Here is a 19,837-nt window from a genome sequence, read left to right on the forward strand (position 1 = left end):
GACCTTGTGTATTGCTAAGCATGCATAGCAGGAGAAGAGGCTGAAGGGGAAGTTGTGGTGAAAAGATTTCTGACCTCATTTGCATTTCCCGTCAGGCAAAATTCTTCAGGGTGACTGTGTCCTGCCTCTGGGGAACGCGCTTCGTTCCTGGCAGAGGGAAATGGTTGTCTTCGGCGGGTTGGGGGAATGGAGGCTGCCTATCTCTATCAACTCAGAAAGAGCAGGGCAGTTGATCTGTTTCCGTGATGGAGAAAGAAGGAGCACACCTTATGAGCTCTAGGAGGAAACAGCTTTCTCTCCATCTTCTTCATTGTCCATCCCTTTGGGGAAAGCTACTGCATCTCTCTATGTTGGTTTCTCCATATGAAACCTGCCTACAGAGGTTACCAGCATTCAGCTAAGATAAATTAAGGCACAAGTCAGCTTCATTAAAATGTACATTAAGAGGTATATTCCAAGTTTAGTCATCCTTTGATCATAAAGAGCTGGGGGTTTTTGTTTATGTGAAGCGCTAGCAATATTCTTAAAGCTGTCCAAAAAAGGAGGGAAGATACCATCTGTCTCCATGAGCTTGCAGCAGAAATAAGGTTCTCAGCTTTTGGGGAATGTAAGGGTGTGTGTAAGTAAGGGGAGTAATCTGTTCTGGTGTAAGGAAAGCCAAATCTGTTCTTGCATGAGGAAAGCCAAGTCCTTTTACGAGAGAGAGACCCTGTGTGTAAGTAAGTGCCTGGAAGGCAAGGGATTGTGGAGAGCTCCTCAGGATTGAGAAGGCGAGTGAACAAGCATTTCTCACAGCCTGTTATCAGGGCAGCATCAGAGTTGTCCGCCTCAGAAACCATTCTTTATAAAAGCACTTTATTTTAGAGCATTGCTGGCTTGCAGTTTCATCTTGCTACTCATAGATTTGTGTTGCCTCTCCCAGCTGCAGTCTTATCCATTCAGACACTGTGCAGTTTGTGTCTTCCTGTTCAAGGCAGTAATTGATACTTTTAGGACACCAGGGAAAAAATGTATGGTTAGTTGATGAAGGGAAGAGAATTGGTTTCTAGCTCTAAACTGGGAGGGGACATGTGAGAGGCACCAATAATCAACGAGGTAATTGTAAATTATCAATTTCCACCTTTTTTCTTATGTTTTTTAAACATCTAGGAGCATAAGCAAATTATTTTTTATTTTTTTTTATCTATTGTTTCTTCAGCATGTTCTGAGAGTGCTGTTTGTTCTGTGGCTGTATACGTTTCTGAATCCACTGAAATAAATAAAGGTCTTTCTCCTTTGTGGAAGTGTTGTGGGAGCATGGAGAAGCTCTGGGCTGTTTGTCCCATTGAGGAACGTACCTCTATGGCTGGTGTCCAGGAAGCTATTTCTGACAAACCTGAGGCAAAGCAGTTGTCAAATAACAGGGTCCCTCAGAGCTTCCAGAAAAGATTCCGTAGGTTAAGTATGTTCTTTCAGAATTACATTTTTCCATTAGAAGAGGGGAATGCCTGAAGAGACGGCCTTCAGATCTCTTTGTAGTACTGCAAGTCATTAGAAGTCTTCTTCCAAAAAAGCTTTTTCATAGAGGCATCATAGACCATTTTGTAGGTGGCATTGGTCCTGTTGTTCAGAATATATCAATGTACATGGTCACAGACACTGCAAAATTGACTTTTCCACAACCACAAGTTGAAAACAGGGACATCCATTTGCAAAGAATAGTGTCTTATTTAAAGCTGATATGGTGATGTTTACCACAGAAGACTAATACCCACGAGATTTTGTTTTGACTTCCTTACAGGCAAATTTAACAAGAAAAAAATGCAGCATGGAATATCACCAAGAGCATCTAATTTGCTTACTTTAAGAAAGCAAGAATTAAAAAGAATTTCTTCTTTTAAAAGATGAAGTATAACTTCAAATTTCATAGGAAATTTGGATGTGATATTTCCCTTTCTTCACATTATTTGGGAGACTTTGCCCAGAAGCCATATAAAGTTAGCAGAATTAAACTAAGTCTTTAGGTAAGGATGTGTACTTTTATAAGGATTAAAGAATTAAATATATACAATTCTCTATAACTGGAAGGCTTATAAATAGATAAAGCAGCATCACCTGCAAGCTGATGCAGATGAAGTGAGTGGTAGAGCTGCTACAATTCTTTGTGAAGTCCATTGGGAATCAGTACTTCACAATCTAGCAGATGTCAGTGTCACCATTTCCACTGGCATAAATGAAAACAAGCCAATGCCCTTTAGTTGTATCTGCTAACTGTGTGACTGTGCTGCAGACTGGAGAGTCACTGCCCTGTGGTACAAGCAACCATAATCTGCTAGACATCATTCGTATATGTAGGCAAGGCTTGACATGGGGTTGCTGAATTGGAGTCCAGTCCAGCAAACATCACACCTTGATGTCAACCTGGATCTCTTCGAGCTTTTCTAGTGAGTTCAGCATGGCCCATGCATACAGCCTTCAGTCTCTTTAAAAAATAATGTGATTTTTGATTTTTTGGTCTAAAGTCTTCTGTGTTTTGTTTATTTTTCTCTTCTCTGCTGGCAGGAATTTGGGTCTTGGCTGTAGATCAGCTCCTGGCAGCTGATCAGCTGAATGTCCCCATTATTGAGGCCAACCCAAAGTTAGAGGAAACTCTCTCTGCAGCATTTGCTATAAATCACATAAGCAGCAGAACTGCAGATTAAGAAATAACAGCAGCAGTTTGCCAGCTACACTGTCTTCTTCCTTGTTCCTACACAGGAATTTCTGTTCTCTCAGGCAAGCTGAGAAGGATCATTTAGGTTCAAAAACACCTGGCAGGCTTGTTAAAAACCTGTAACTCTGTGTGCCTACTCATCAAGCAATCTTGCTGAATTCACATAGATGCACTTAGATAATGAGCCACTGCTTTTCCTGCATCCCCCACCTTTAAGAAGTGAAGTTACAGGGAGTGGGGAGGAGAGGAAGAGTTTTGGATATAGGTCTTTGTCTGAGAAAGCTTTAGTATTCCAGTTAGAGCCAAACTTCTTCAGTGAACCCAGGAGTGAGGGATTTCTTGTCCTGGTGCTGGTGGATGTTACTGCTTCACTGGGATGATGCCTGCATTCTTCTGTCAGTTGCACAGTGTGGGTTTCTTCAACTTCAGAAAATCAGCTGGAATATTAGTAATGATGTTTTCAGCATCAGTCGTTAACTGTGTGCTGGTGCCATGAAAATGACTTCTCTTCCCGTGTGTGAGATTTATTTGCAGTCAGAACCTGAATGCAGCCAATCATTCCTAAAATAGCCATAGGAAGCATGAGCAATATAGAAACGTCTTTGTCTTGCTGGGGGGTTTTGAGCTGCATAGCTGAGCCTGCCCTAGCAGAGGACCTGGAAACAGGCTGCTGTCTCATCTGGGTGACAGTCTGGATTGTCCTTTGCAAAAACCCTGCACGTGGTACCGAGAAGGCAGAGGATATTTCCTGCAGAAGAGAATGACTTTGCCTTGCTCTACCAATGAGACAGAGAACAGATTAGAGGCTTTTCCTATCCACAAGGAAGATCATCCATCATGCCCCATTCAGGCAGTCATACTCAGTGGGCTTGTTCTCTCTTGCTACACTGAATCTTTTTTTCCACAGCTTTTCCAAAGAAGTAGAGCACATAATAACAGAGCTATTGCTTTTGTAACTTGTACTACAGGCATTTGTCAATGCTGCTTTGACTTAATTTTCTATGCTGCTCTAATTCCTTCATGCTGTGCTAAGAAGCAGGTGTGAACAAATGTGTAAGGATGCTTGTATTCTTCAATATATGGGTGAATGTGTGTCAGAAGAAGAGTAGTGTATTTATGTGGTGCAGGGACTTACCTCTGACTGACTGTAATCTTTTTCGGTTTTTTTTTTACTTTTTCTGACCTACATCACCTCAATTTTAACTTTGCCCTTGAAATCACATTAGATAGTTCATGTTTCCTCTCAGAAACAGACCCCCAGTAATTAAAAGGATCTTACACTGTTCTGTTAATTACAGGAATTGAAATTTCTATATTCAGATGTTAATTGATGATATCTGCATATAGCAGTTTCCCTTAAAATAAACTGAATTACAGTAATTAACCTTGTCCAGGTTAACAGACAATATCATTTGTCTTAGCAGTATGCTGAAAGTTGGGTTTCTTACATATCTCTTGGCTTCTTGCTTTGCCTACTGTTGTCTTCATAACCCTGAAGTGATGAAGAGTAAAAAATGTGTCATATTCACATATTGAGGTGATCCCTTCACTCAGACTTCATTCTTAAGGAAAGGATATATGATGTAAAATCTGGAGGTTTTGGGGCATGAATCTAGGCACAGCAAAGCTCAGAGTCTGCCACTTGCAGCTAGCAATTACTAGCAAACTGCAGGAACTGGATTATTGCAAGCATCATCCTCATCTCAAAGGAAAAGCAAACTACATGGATTGTCTGTCTCAGCATCAGATTTATTCTACTCCTTTATGGTCTCTGAAACTATCAGCAAAAAACATTGGGCAACAAAGAGCAATCATGAAAGACAGAGATCTATGATTTTTTTCTGAAGTTTTAATACAAAATCTGTCCTGTGATATTTGAGCATTTTAAATTTGGTTGAATATCTATGAGTGTATTGGCACATGGCTGGAGGTCTAAGGGAGAGAGATGTCAGAGGCAGTGCTGAGAGACAATGTTCTTAGTTAATTTGATTGCTTTCTTGGCACTCAGAATCTTCTGGGAGTTTTGCCCTACCTACTTGTGCTTATCCACAGGTATTTTTAAAATTTCCCTTAGGATTACATTTGGTTTGTGTACATTTTTCATTTTTACAGTAATATATTTCATGCTTTTCTGCAAGCTGCCAAGAAACCTGGAAAAGAACTGATTTCATAAACAAATTAGGGGCTAAAATCATAAATACATATTGGGAATTCTTTTTGCCTACCTGCATTTTTTTATCGGTTAGGGACAAACATAACTTTCCACGATGAGTTTGCCTGGTTTCCAGAAGAAAAAGCCTTATCCTTTTTTCTGCCTGTGGGACTCAGCTTGCCTGACCACAGTATGTCTGTGTATCCTTGTGCTGAGTGGGGTTCTCCATAATGCAGTGCTGAAGTTTGTACTGAATTTTTTGGCTGCCATGACTAGAAAACTTAGAAGGAAAAAAAGAAGCTTATAGAAGGTGAAAGCAAGGACAGCCGGCCTGGGAAGAATAAAGGGATGCTGCCTGGGTAGCTAGGGATCAGGTCAGGAAAGCTAAGGCCCAGCTGGAATTGAGTCTGGCCAGGGATGTTAAAAATAACAGGAAAGGCTTCTATAGGTATGTAGCAAAAAACGCGCAGCATTATTAATTAGCTGGGCTCTCTCCTGAAGCTATCAGGAGAACTGGCTACCCTGGATTTGGAGGAGGCTGAGGTTCTTAATGACTTCTTTGCCTCAGTCTTCACAGGCAAATGCTCTGACCACACCAACCAAGTCTTGGAAGGCAGAGGCAGGGACCGTGAGAATGAAGACCTCAGGCCCACTGTAGGAGAGGATCAGGTTTGAGACCATGGGACCTGATAAAATCCACCTACAGGTCCTGAAGAAGCTGGTGAATGAAGTTGCGAAGCCACTGTCCATCATATCTGAAAAATCATGGCAGTCAGGTGAAGTTCCCAATGACTGGGAAAAGGGAAATATAACCCCCATTTTTAAGAAGGGGAAAATGGGTGACCCAGGGAACTACAGACCAGTCAGTCTCACCTCTGTGCCTGGCAAAATCTTGGAGCAGATTCTCCTGGAAGGCATGCTAAGGCACATGAAAAACAACAAGGTGCTTGGTGACAGCCAGCATGGCTTCACTAAGGGGAAATCCTGCCTGACCAATTTGGTGGCCTTCTGTGATGGGGCTACAGAACTGATGGACAGGGGTAGAGCAGTTGATGTCATCTACCTGGACTTGTGCAAAGCGTTCGACACTGTCCCACACGACATCCTTGTCTCTAAATTGAAGCGACATCAATTTGATGGATGGACCACTCGGAGGATAAAGAACTGGCTGGATGGCCGCAAGCGAAGAGTTGTGGTCAATGGCTCAATGTTCAGCTGGAGACCAGTAAGGAGTGTTGTCCCTCAGGGATTGGTGTTGGGACCGGTCTTGCTCAACATCTTTGTCAGTGACATGGACAGTGGGATTGAGTGTGCCCTCAGCAAGTTTGCCGATGACACCAAGCTGTGTGGTTCAGTTACCTCACAGATACCCTGGAGGGAAGGAATGCCATCCAGAGGGACCTCAACATGCTTGTGAGGTGGGCTGATGCCAACCTTATGAAGTTTAACCATGCCAAGTGCAAGGTCCTACACCTGGGTGGGAGCAATCCCAGGCACAGCTACAGGTTGGGCAAAAAAGAGATTCAGAGCAGCCCTGTGGAGAAGACTTGAGGGTGTTGGTCAATGAGAAACTTAACATGAGCTGCCTTCAGTGTGCGCTCACACCCAGAAAGCCAACTATATCCTGGGCTGCATCAAAAGGAGTGTGACCAGCAGGTCAAAGGAGGTGATCCTGCCCCTCTACTCTTCTCTCGTGAGACCTCACCTGGAGTATTGTGTGCAGTTCTGGTGTCCTCAACATAAAAAGGACATGGAACTCTTGGAACAAGTCCAGAGGAGGGCCACAGGGATGATCAGGGGACTGGAGCACCTCCTGTATGAAGACAGGCTGAGAAAGTTGGGGCTGTTCAGCCTGGAGAAGAGAAGGCTGCGTGGAGACCTCATAGCAGCCTTCTAGTATCTGAAGGGGGCCTGTAAAGATGCTGGGGAGGGACTCTTCATTACAGACTGTAGTGATAGGAATGAGGCAATGGGTTTAAACTTCAACAAGGGAAGTTCAGATTAGATGTAAGGAAAAAGTTCTTTACTGTGAGGGTGGTGAGGCACTGGCAGAGGTTGCCCAAAGAACTGGTATCTCTGGCAGCGTTCAGGGCCAGGCTGGACAGATCCTGGGCAACATGGCTGTGTGAGGCATCTCTGCCCATGGCAGGAGGGTTGAAACTAGATGATCTTAAGGTCCTTTCCAACCAGAACCATTCTATGATCAGATGCGTTATGCAGACGTAAGAGGACTGGAAATTAAGCTTTTCTAACTGGTTACAGGATGAAGAAGGACTGCAATCCATTTAAGTATATACCAGCAGTAAAAAGAAGTAAGTGCTAAGTATCAGGGGGGAATCTGACATGATTATTTGGTTGAGCGGTAGGAATTGTTTCAGGATTACTGGCTGATCCTAATGTTACGTTTACAGCAGTCATGTGGAAGATGAGACGATGTCTGCAGGGCTGTGTCAAACTTCTTATTAGTGGCAATTGTCAATATTGTTGTGAAAATGTATCAGGCTCCTCGTTTCATCTTTGTTCTCTAAAAGGAGAGGAAAACAAAGGGAGGCCACATTTCTTTCCCATTACAGCTTTGGGTCACCTGCAGCTACATGAATTTTACACCATCCATCACATGAGAGAATGGAAGGTCAGTTGACTGGCACTGGTTATTTCCCAAGCAAAGTGAGTGTTGGGGAGAGTAATGGTGTTTCTGTTAGTGTATCTGTTTTCTATTAAGCATGCTGAGATAAAACAGCAAAGTATATATTAGAGATGGCATTCTCTCCTGTCAAAAGGCAGTGATTGCTACATTTAGCTCTTAAATCAATTCAGAATCTTGACAGAGGTTTGCTGAAGTCCCTCAAATAATCAATAGAGCTATTTTCATCTCTTAAATGAGTGAAGCTTTTAAAAATAATAAAGACATCTTTGTAATGACCAACCAAGCTGTTCCAGATTTAGGTCTGTTGCTCTGTGTGGTTGGGGGTGGTGAGTGAAAGGGGTTATTTAGGCACTGCCTTTGTTCTATTCTGCAGGTTTATAACCCCAAAAATAAAATTGAAAATGTTTCTGGCAGTCATCCTCCCTGCACAGATGGCTTTCCTCCCAGTTTTGGCAAGCCTGATTTCAGTATATAACTGAGCAATTATTAGAAAGTGAAATATTGCATGATATAATACCACTATCACCACGGTCAACATCATGACAAATGGAGTGTTCATTGTTTCTGGTACTGTGTGAGAGACCTAGTGCCACTGTGGTACCCCTGCCTTTAAAACCTGTAAACGTGTACCATTGCTACTGCTGGTGATATGCAGATAGAGGGACAGAACACAGCAGATGCTTTAGCAAGGAACTGTGGCCATTTTCTCATTTGCCTTGCCTCTATGTTTCAATGCAAATACCACTGAACAGGTGGCTGATGAGGCCCCCGTGGACTGTTTACAGTAAAGGTTACAACCAAAATCGATAGGCCTGAGATGCTTCTAATTCCATCTGGGAGATGTTCATCTTCCATCTGACTGTTCCCGCTCTGAACAGCAGCATCCTATTAATGCTGCAGTCATCAGGGATGTCTTACTCAGGTCACCAGAAGGTTTCTTCTATTTAGGCCTCCATTTGTTCTTTACATTTTCTTTCTGCACTGCGCTGGATCGAGTAGTAATGTTGATCTTGACAAGACAGGTTGCCAGCATTAAGCATGCTGGGTTTTGCCTACTGACTTGACACCTGCTACTACTGTTCGGCAGGCCGGGGCTCATCACTGCTGCCTGGGGTTGTCCAAATCTTTTCAGCTTATCACTTACTGAAGCAGGAGCTAGTAATGTTACATATCATAGCTGACATTATTGTGTGTGATGTATGGCCTTGTAAAGTTGCAAATGAGGGGAGAGGGAAACTGGTAAGGATTCCCATTTGCACAAACCTGACCAAAATAAGCAAGTACTACTGAAACTTGCATGAAAAGTACTCTGTATTTTGTCTGAAATTTTATTTTAGACATGCATTTTTGCAAGTCTTAGTGAGCAGATCCGCATGGTCCATGTATCTGTGTTTCATCAAAGTAGTAAGGAAATTTTTATTATTCTTTTTAATGAAGGTTGATGCTGTTGCTTACTATATGTGGTAAAATCATTCTCACTGATGTCTATCCCTTGGACCTAATAGTCACATCTGGCATGGAGCCTACAGCAGCTGGGCAATGAGTAAGCAGTACTGAGTCCAATTAAAATGTTAGTAAAGCATGTATGACAGAGGACACCTATGTATTCCTCTTATAGTCAGGGAGAATTTTTTTATACGTGCCAGAGATGAGAGAGAGTGCTTCATACACATAATCCAGGGTCAACAGGGATGCCGGACAGCTGGGGACTTCCTTTGGGCAGTGTCTCCCTCCCCTCACCAGCACTCAGAAGCAACCCCTTGTTACTGTATAATTTGAAGGAGTATAGGTGATTACCCCCCATGCATTTGCACACCGGCCTCTCTGGCATACGGGCCAGCTACCTGGAGTGCTAAAGTGATTTTCTGGCCACTTGAAGTGAATGGCCAGCTGTAGAGACAACAGGAGCAGGGCAGGAGAGAAAAGATGAATGATAGCCGCATCATCAGTCACAGAAAGATGTTGGAAGTTAGTAGCGATGATGGGCACAGAGCTGGCATTAAGTCTCAATGGCCACCTGCACCACCATTCAGGTGACTGAGCAGCAATTGATAGAGAAAGGACAACATGAGCAAAAAAGCTGGCCATCCCAGGCGCTGTCCTGCCATGTGCCAATTCAGTTGCAGTGTCTGGCACTCCACACTGTGTCTTGCTGATAGCCACTTGTGTCTCTTCTCTCTTGAGCTCCCTAAGCACCTGCTGAGCTTCTGTTCATTCACATCTGTCTGATCCCCTTGGCACCACTCAGCCCAGGCATTTTGCATGATGCCTTCTGCTGCCAGGTGCAGCCGTGCAAGGTGGCTGAGAGGCTACTAGCCCACCTCCGAAACAGGCATAGACAAAGGATGCTCTCCTGAACAGCTCCACTGTGCTGGCCCACCTTCCCTCATTTTCTGGAAGCTGCAGCCTGCAGGTTGTATTCCTCTCTTTTTGCTGTTGTTGTTGCATTGTTCCTAATTCCTTTCTCTGTGTTGCACAGAGCTCTTGTCTTTCACTTTTTAGAATCTGTGAATTTAAAGGGGTAAATGGCAGTAACGGCATCTTCCAGTCAGAGATTTCCTAGTGGTTAGCCAAAAGAGATGAAGGACGCTTGCAGCATTGCATGGAAAATCTTGCCATAGCAGGGAAACAGCAGTCAGGTCAGCCTACTGGTTTCTGCACTCTCCCTTCAGCATGTGCTGTCTAGATTAATGCATACTTTTTTATTGTGGGTAGGTAGCTCTCGCTCTGTAAGTCTCTTTCAATGAGAAACTGAAGAAGGATTTGGGTTTCTGATTCACTTGTATGCCTTCAAAGCTCTTACCCCAAGAGAATCTCAAATCTTTTTGTTATCTCTGTTACAAAGCTCAGAACAGTTTCTTCCCTGCTTTTTTATGGTCCTTTTGTTTTTCCCAGAAATTGCTGAATGTGGTGAGAATGGCTGTTTGCTGCGCATTTCCAGGGTCAGTTCACAGAGGCTGCTGCTTTTTTGGTCATGCATTTTTCCTTATGCAGTAGTTGAAATTCATTTGGCTTCAGCTTTTAGTTTTCTCACTGTTTGGTTAAGTGCTGTTTCTTCTCACTAGAGTTACTGTCTTTTTGAAGAGTAAGTTATTTCTGCATGTTTGTAGAAATAAAAGAATTTGTTGAAGACAGTCATGGCTTTTTATATCCATTAGGTTTTCTGGTCTTGCTTCATGCATAACACAGACCATTGAAATTTGTCTGGAAATTTTCACATTAAGCTTAATAATTTGTGGATCGGAGTGCAGCTGTCATGTATGAGCACAACCCACCATGGTATAAAGAAGATTTGTAATAAATGACTGTAACAAGGTCTGTCCATTACTGAGGAGGCTTACTGTGCCATGGGAAAATTCTGACATGGTTACATACTTGGATTTTACTTGGAATTACGCTGGGGTTAGCTGAACACACAGTGAGACCAAAGAAAAAAGATGGGAGGTTTTCTAACATGGAAGAATGTCCCTTTCAATAGTTATTTATAGATACATCAATGCAGTCATTGGCATTGCTGTTGAATTTGTTCTCAAGATGAAATCTGGCCTTACACTTTTCTGGAGTTTAGCAAGAAGTTAGCTCTTCCATTTAAGATTTTTCTTGCTATTTGTACAACCTTGCTGGAACTTAGAAGCTGTAGATACAATAACCTGATTACTAGGATATTATGGCAACAGCCTTGTAATCGTTTGCAGTGGAATAGCCAAGCAGTTATTTTATATGCATTGCTATCCTGACCATTGTTTATTAAATGCTAAAAATATCAGACAGCAAAAAGCAGAGCTTATCATGGTGGCCTCTAGATGGCTCAGACAGGCATGGATCACCACAGTGGGAGGCACTTGACATGGAAAAATTAGACTTTTCTCATTGGTTTGGAATGATCATTACTTTCCTAGCTTCAGAAACTCCCATCATGCCAGTAACATCATTTTCATGAAATTAAATGCCTCTATGTCAAGCATCTATGTATGTGAAGAGATACATGTATATGAATATGTATATTTATATGTATATGTATTCATAGGCTTTGAGTGATTAAATATAATAGTAATAGCAACTATATTGCACTGGTATCCAAATGTCATAGTTAGAGGTGGTTCGCCTTTTGGATGCAGTGTGCAAATAGAAAAGCTTATTCCATCTAGGAAGGCAAAACTTTGGTTCGTATGTATGTTAAGAGATCATATGGTTTATTTATACTTAATCATAGAGTATGACAGAAAGGAGGGAGCACAGAAATAACCAAACAGGTCATCTTACACAGGTATTGGAAACCATCAACTTCAGAAAGAAGAATCAGAGCGCTGAAGTATCTTAAGTATCTTGCGTAAAGTTATACTTGCATTGGTCTTGGGCATGCAAGAATCAGATTAGTTATGAGTCTGAAACTTGGAAGAAATATCTTCTATTCCACCTACTCAGTGGCTACAAGTCATTGCACTAGACACAGATTGTAAAATACGCTCTTAAATATTTGCAGTGCTGTATTTTATTCTCATGACCACTAATAAAAGAACACCACCAAAACTCACTCTTCTTGTCACCATTAGTTTCCTTCAACAGGAGCAGGGATCATGTTTTGAGTGGAGAGAACTGGAGTTCTCAGAGCAAGTTCTCCTCAACAAGTATGGCTTAATGCAGGCCAGGTTGAACAGCAGTGGTCTACATTACATTGACTGAAGATCTCTCCATTGATGTTTGCAAAACTTTTGTGTGAAGACAGTGCCTGTACTTGCTCGGCATCACAGTCTAGTCACTCATGCTTCATCAGACACTGTGTTCACAAGCACTTTTGATTAGAAAGTCATTTCAGCACAGTTGCAAGTGAGAACATTTGCATCACTCCCAGGAGCCCAACCAGAGCTGAGTATTTGCTGAAAAGGAAATTTTTACTAAAAATAAGTGTGACCTTCTGGAATCAGCACTTTTCTGAAATTCCACTGAAACAGTGTGGCTCTCTCCACCATTGTAAGAACAGCAAACCTTTATGTTTGAATAATTACCTCCTAGTAAAAGGCTGCCTTTGCATGCACCTTGAGTCCTACTTGATGTTTTTATTGGCACCGGCATTAATACAGATGTGTAGTCCACTTGAATCATTGACAGATCGAAGTAGGTATTTTGCAAATACTTTCACAAATTTGAACAATTATGTTAACACTACAGTAACAGAGAATTATGCTTTTTTTCTCTCTTCTCCCTTTTTGTTCCCCAGAACCTACCCTTAAGAATGACAGAGAATTTCATTTAGTTAAAACCCTATTTATCTAGTCTTTGTTAGAAGGCAACATGTCAGTTCATTTGTCGGTTAATTCTTTCCAGGTAAAATTAAAAAGATCTGACCTAATCACATGTATGTAAGATGGCAAAGTAAGTGTGCTGGGCATTGTTCATTTTCCTGGAAGCTGTCCCCCATGTATATTTACACAGAGCAGTACACGTCTGAATGAGAAGCAGGGAATCATGGTGCAGAATCACCCATAGGAAAAGCTTTTTAAGCTGTAAAGGGGAGTGGCAGCTATGTGTCTTCAGTACCGTAATGCTTTCCTCATGGAGTACACACACTGTTAGATGGTGGATGATGTGCTGATAGGGAGTAACAGAGAGAAGCTATTCTTACACTCCAGAGTCTTACTGTGAGCCAAGTGCTTTGAATCAACAGCCTGCAGGCTGATACCGTGGATGAATATGGTTTAAGTGGAAGAATTGGATTGCTTGATAAGTTCTTCCCATTAAACCGTTTCTCCTTATGTGTGCTTCAGAAAAGAATTTTGCATTGAACTGTAATAATTTCAGGAAGTCAAGAATTTCAGTCTGTTTGTGAATGAAGATAAGGCACTTTGTTTTGTCATTTTGCAGTGTATTTACGGGGCAAAATTTTTAAAGCAGCAAAATTACATCTTGAAAAATTGGGTAGAGAGAAAGGATTTAATCCCTGTAATGTGTATATCTTATTCTTAATTCAAACCTTTTGAGGGAAAGTATGCTTCCAAGTATTATATTTACTTCTGCTGTTTATTTCTACCTGGGGCATTGCTAAGGGCCCCAGATGGCAACAAATAGAAAGAAACGGTGCCTGCCCCAGACAGCTAGGAGTGAAGAGAAAATGTAAGAGGTAATTAAATGGAAAAATGAAGGAAACGGGTAAAGAAAGTGTCTGAAGGCAGACACAGCTGTGTCACTAATCATGCATAGCTATCGGCCTAACCAGTGGTAGATAGAAATGCTTCTCCTGGGGCTTGTGTGTACTGTCTTCTAGTAGGCATTCTCACATAAGGTATAACAGACAGTCAGTGTCTGCATTGTGTTTCATTTATTCTTGCTATTTTTATCCTTTGCCATCCATCTGACACTTTGTTCAGTTAAGGTGTCAGTCATTGATTTACATTAAATTTTATTTTTTCTAGTCTCAGTCTAGCTCAGCCTCTCAGTTATTTTGTTGAGAGAGAGAGAGAATCAGCCAAGTTTCCAATTTGTGTGTTTGAATAGCAATAGGCAAACACAGAGTATAATAAATCATTAGTCCTTACGGACTGTATTGCCCTACAGTGGAGTCCCTACTCCAGTCCAGTTAGTTGTAGGAGCAAAAATTTCATTTGAAAGCAAATACCTGATAAAACAAATTAATTATTGTGACATTTTTTAATTGGGTAAAAATTGAGGAATCAACTGTGTCTATGAAATTGCAAATGAAAATGCAACTCTCCAGGCTTGCTAATGATTTTTTTGCCGCTGAGAAAGGAGACATAGGTATCTAATATTAAATAGTGTTGCAGAAGGGCAAGGTAGCACTTAGTTTGCCAAATTAAGTTTCAAAGACTATGTAGGTTATGAAGTTTGACTTTCTGCCCATAAATCTTGAATGACTGACAGGGTACTGTAAAACTGTTTTGTCCAAAAGGAATCTTTGGCAGGCGGCATCAAAGGTTTGAAACTCTGGAAGGGATGAAAAGAAAACCCCACTTTTACACTAATTTCCCCTGTAGATAAACGTCTCTGTGAGATTTGCCTGGGAATTATGAGCTATTTACTGTATTATGTGCTGTTTTCTTTCACTGTGTCCAGAGGCCCCTATGGTTCCTTATATCTTAAAGATTTAGGGATATTTTTGTACATGAAATGTGAATGAGTGAATGTGTCAGTGGAACATGGGGAAAAAATGCTGGGTTTAGACAGTTCTGTTCTCCCTTATTTTATCTCAATTTGGAGTATTGGTTTTATGGCACCTAGATTTATGGGTACATATTTTTATGGTAAAGCCCAATGACATGTTATGCATGCTCCATCAAGTTCTCTCAGTGTTTCTTCGATTCACAACTCTGCAGGGTATGAATCAAGACCATGGTATAATCCTTAATCTCTTTTTAACCAGAAAATATAGTCTGATTTTTTTTTTTTTTATTTATGGTATGCATCATTGTATCATCATCTAATTATGTAAACCAAAAAAGGGGAAAATAAAACATTTCCGAGAAAACTCTTGCCAGCTGTTGATCAGTGTAGGGGATTAAGGTTCTTTATTGCATATAAGCAGTTGAGGAAGAAAATTCTTTGTAACTTACAGGTAATGAAGTCTATCCTCAAGCAAGATGGGACACTGTTGGGGCATGGGCTAAAGGGAAACTGATGTGGTAGGGCAGTTTCTGCTTACTTAGCGTACTTCCTCAGGTATGGTGAGATGCTTGAGGAGAAGGAAAGCTCCCTTTGCTTTCCATTGACTCTTTTTAGTTTTCTGTATGCAGTGATTAAAACTGAACCAACAGAAGGTGCTTAAACCCATTTGTCTTCCACAGGGTGAAGTGAAGAAGTGAAGCCTCCCAGCTAAATTACTATGAGGTCAGAAGCCTTGCTGCTATATTTCACACTGCTACACTTTGCTGGGGCTGGTTTCCCAGAAGATTCTGAGCCAATCAGTATTTCGCATGGCAACTGTAAGTATAAGAGGCCAGAGGACTTCATTTGCTTAATCAGGGGACTTCAACAGTATTTTGTTGAATGCAGTGAATATCTCAGATCAGCCAGTTAACAATTGGAACATGACTTTTTCACACTGACTTATGGCTACTAGGTGGAAAACTGCTTGAACTTCCAGAACCATTACCCTCCTCCTTCTCAAATAGACATTTCCATCGCATAATCAAACCACGTATCTTGCTCTCTCCAGCAGCAAAGGAGAGAAGCCTTCTCCCCCCTTCCCTGTCCTGTAATCAAAGTGTCCCTCACCTGACTTGTGGAAATGTAGTACTGAATATCCAGTGAAGTACCTCAGAGTATCAGGCATAGAACACTAAAGTGACTGAGCTTTGAAAGTATAATTTGTTGATCTAATACTAATAATTAAATTTACTCTTTTAAGCTCTGATGGATTCCACTTTAGCATTAGGCATTTTTTGCTAAGCTGGAAATGTAGGTAAAAAGCAAATCAAGACAAAGAATCTTTTGTAACAGAAATCTCTCTTCTTTCTTACCAGCAGTAATTTGCAAACGCTCCAAAATCTAGGGTAATGCAAACAGCTGTGAATCAGTATTGAGATTTGCTAGCTAAACAGGTGGAGAGCTTTCTGTGCATTTTACCGTGCCAGTCAGGCTTAGCATAACTGATTGTTTCACATGTACCTCAGTTCAATTACAGTTACAACAAAGAAAAGGCTTACAAAGTCCCAAAGGTTCAGATGTTTAAAAGGAAGTCTTTAGCGCTGGGGTCTCTAAAAATATGCTAAGGGGAAGCAAGACAGAAATTAATAGGCTTACGTTTAAGCCTACTTTGGGTCAGGAATTTGGTTTTAAAGTGAATTTCTTGCTTGTCATTGCTTACTGTGCTTTAGGGTGGCCCTGGCACCTGTAAACCTGTCTGTCTTGGGTAACACCAAGCCAAAGGACAGACTCCAGGGACACACTTGATGTGTTCCAGATGCTAATAAGTATCTTGTGTCTGGGACAGAAGAACAGAGCAGAGCTGCTCTGAGGCACACCCTACTGAAACATGTCTAGTGTGACCGCTGGGTCTTTAGCACCAATATTTTCACTCTCCAGAAGCGTGATACTAGCCATCCTTGAAAATGTAGAAATAGCCAGGCTTCATCCTTTGGGAGAAATGGAACATGGGAGAGCTTCTTCCTCTGCAGCATGGCATGCTGAAATGAACATGAATGTGCAGGCCCCAAGCTCATGATGGATCCATGAGTTGCAGAGGAAACTACTGGTACTGGACAAAGAACAGACTGACAGTTAAACTTGGCATTTGCATGTAGGACTTGGTCAGAAAGATTAAGCTTCTGAACATAAATCCTGCCTGGGCTGTCTTATTTTGTTTCTCCAAGAGTTCTCAGTATCCGGATCACAGGGAAGTTCCTGTTTCTGTCCAGTTTTATCCCCAGGCTTTCTGACACACAGCACTCTTGGGTGGTTTGCTGAAGCCATGATAGGAATCAATACTTCAACCAAGCTTAACAGAGAAAATACTTTTAGAAGACAATAGCTAAAAACACTAAAGCAGAAGGTGAGTTTCAGAAGAAGTAGGCTCCTTCAAACAGCTCCAGGTTTCTGGTAAGGCTTATTGATGGGGAAAAAGCTCAGGGACAGCTAGATGCTAGTCAACTCTGTATAACATGCACATGCAGCAGTTCTGCATTGACGGTGATGCTCATCAGAGGTTTATCCTCCTCCTGTTTTCTGTCATTTTGTTTACTTAATGGGTACCTTATTTTGTGCATCTAGATGTCATGATCATGTATACATGTGACGTCTACCAGCAAGGTGGCCCTTGGGCAGAAGTATTCACTGTTGTTATAGGCTGTACACACAAATAGCTGGGGAGCAGCAGCAGACACCGTGTATGCTGAGGTCTCATTAAAAAAAATCATGGAAACACAGTGAATAAATACTCTTCCTGATAAGAGCAGGGGGGAGAGCTGACTTGTCAATAGCATATGCTCAGTCCAGGGCTTCCAATCAGTATTGCTGTCCAGCTGCCAGAAGAACTGGAGTATCAGACTGGTTGCCAAATAGTATGCAGTGATTTTCGTATTATAAAGTTCAAGTCATGGTTTCCCACCGTTTCTCAGAAATCCCCACAGCTGTTCTATGATGGCAGTCCAACCCTGTAGGAAACCCAGGGAGCTGGCAGTTTGGACCAATGAAAGCCAAGTCTTTTGCTTTAACCACTACCAGTCCAGTCAGTATGGTGATTGATAGGCCACTGTGAAACAGCTTTGTCCTGCTAGACACACTTTGGCAGTCAGGAGCAAGTGTTTAAGCTTTGCAAACACTGAAAGAAAAACTGTGAGAAAGGGCTGTGTACCTTTGTGCCAAGAGCTCCAGAATGGCTTTACACTCTAAAAATCCTTGCAATTTTTGTGTTCTACAGAGGTGATGACTTTCTCCTTTACAGCTGCAAAGACGACTGTAACCTTGAAGAACTCTCCAGCCCTCTGTACTCCTGCCTTCCAACTCCAGGCTATGCTGCTGGGGTAGAACAGAAACCACAGGAGCTGGCTGTAGCTGGGCCCCATGGTGCTCCATGTTAGCACTGCTTCAGTTTGTGATTCTGTTTTGACCCTGTTTGGTTTTTTACCTTTCCACAGATACAAGACAGTATCCGGTGTTTGTGGGTCACAAACCAGGGCGGAACACCACGCAGAGGCACCGGCTGGACATCCAGCTGGTCATGGTCATGAACAGGACCCTCTACGTTGCTGCTAGGTCAGTAGTCCCGTGCTTTGCTGCTCCTCCCTTGCTGCTTTCAGAGGAGGAAGGAGAAGACTTGGGATATTCCAAGTTCTTTTTCATGTTAATTTCAGGATTTTCTCACACTCAGAGACAGGTTTGCAGCCTGTTAGTAAGACATGCTGGAAACCTCAAATGAGGTTCAGTTTTGCGAGGTGCTGAACCAGTCATTTCAGATCTACACACCTCCATCTCCTTTTGGACTGCACCTTGCCTCAGCAGCAGAGAAGGTGCCAGAGAGATTGTTTAGTCCCATGGAAGAGGAAGTTTGTCCTCATCCTGTAATTTTGTTTGTGCACACCGTTAATGGCATATTCTAAAGAATGATTCAGCTGGTGCACAAATGCGTTTTGGGACAAGAGTTATTAAACTGTAACATTGCTGGTTTAGGCATATTTTTAACGTCTTAAGACAAAAAAGAGGCAAATGTGTTTGCTGCTATTCTTTTGTTGTGTTCAGCAAGGTTAATTGAATTTGGTGCATGGATTTTTTGGAGAGCTATACTGTGCAGATATAAGCACATGCCTTTTTGTCAAAATTGCATGTGGAGCTACCCATTCAGTTTGAATAGCTCAGCGTGACACCCTGAGTGCCATACTGGTGATGGAGCTACACCAATATATACAGCTTCCAACCTGACACAGATCAAGTGCTAACACTTCCTCTCCCTGCCTGTTGCTAGCAAAGGAGGTTAATGATCTTAGATCCATTACCTGACGGATGCAGGCAGAAGGAGAGAAAGGTCCAGATTAGCAAGGATGGGTTGTCCAGTTTAGGAGCTCTTGGTCCCAAATCCCATTTGGGACCTGCCGCAGAGAACCAGGCCGTTGCTGCAGATGGGAGAAGTGGTGGGTGGGATGGCCAGGAGGTGAGAGGGAACAGCTGCTGAACAGGCAGCCTCTCACCACAAGCCTTGTCCTAAGAGCCCTTGGCAGCAGCCGGGAGCTGCCTGTCTTTCTTCTCCAACAGTCTCTCCCCATCTTGTGGGTGATCAGATGTGTCCTGTGTTATAAATCTGTCTGTCAGTCTCCACTTGGCACCAAGTAATTAGTTGCACTACAACAGCAGGGTCACTGAGAGCTGTTGTCACTCATGTCCCTGGCTGAGACAACCACACTTCTGCCTGGTCTCCTACCCAGGCATTGCTGCTGTGCCAGCTAAATGCAGCTTCTTCAGGCTTCTCACATAGGCCAGTTTGTGTGGGGTGGCAGAGCTCTGGATTCTCATTCATGCCAAGCCCCTGCTTCAAGTCTGTGCAGAGAGCATGTATCCTTCCACGGGAGCTGCCCTGGCGTTGGTTTTACAGCACAAAAAGCAGCTAGCCCACAGCAAGGCCTCTCTGCACTTTGCCTGAGCTCAGGGATTAGTATTTTTGCTGCATTTAGTGTGATAATGAGAGGGGCGGGGGAGCGGGCTGAGCGCATTTGAAAAGTTGTGGCAGGATTTCCTCCTTTTCATGGCTGAGTTCCCTTTGTTTTCCTTGTTTTCCTTTAAATTAGGAAATCATTTGCAGTGAGAAGGTGGTAAATCCGCTTTGTGGATTTTGGTCTACTGTATTCATAGTTTATTCCCAGACTGAGATTGACGCAATTAGACCGTCGCGGTGCCCGAGCAACTG

The 19,837-nt window shown here is 42.3% G+C and overlaps 1 protein-coding gene across 7 annotated transcripts in view; it reads left to right on the forward strand.

Moving 5' to 3' along the window:
- Positions 1 to 19,837, forward strand: part of SEMA6A (semaphorin 6A) — a 115,571-nt gene that overhangs the window by 35,444 nt on the left and 60,290 nt on the right. For all 7 annotated transcript variants that reach the window (XM_062604459.1, XM_062604464.1, XM_062604463.1 and 4 more), the window contains exons 2-3: positions 15,288 to 15,425; positions 18,078 to 18,195. In XM_062604459.1, coding sequence (XP_062460443.1) covers positions 15,326 to 15,425; positions 18,078 to 18,195 — 218 coding nt within the window. In that variant the 5' untranslated portion in view covers positions 15,288 to 15,325. The remainder of the gene's footprint in view (positions 1 to 15,287; positions 15,426 to 18,077; positions 18,196 to 19,837) is intronic.

Source organism: Pezoporus occidentalis, unplaced genomic scaffold (assembly GCF_034315485.1).
Source record: "Pezoporus occidentalis ecotype Australia unplaced genomic scaffold, CSIRO_AGI_Poc_V1 ctg86, whole genome shotgun sequence".
Taxonomy (NCBI): Eukaryota; Metazoa; Chordata; class Aves; order Psittaciformes; family Psittacidae; genus Pezoporus; species Pezoporus occidentalis.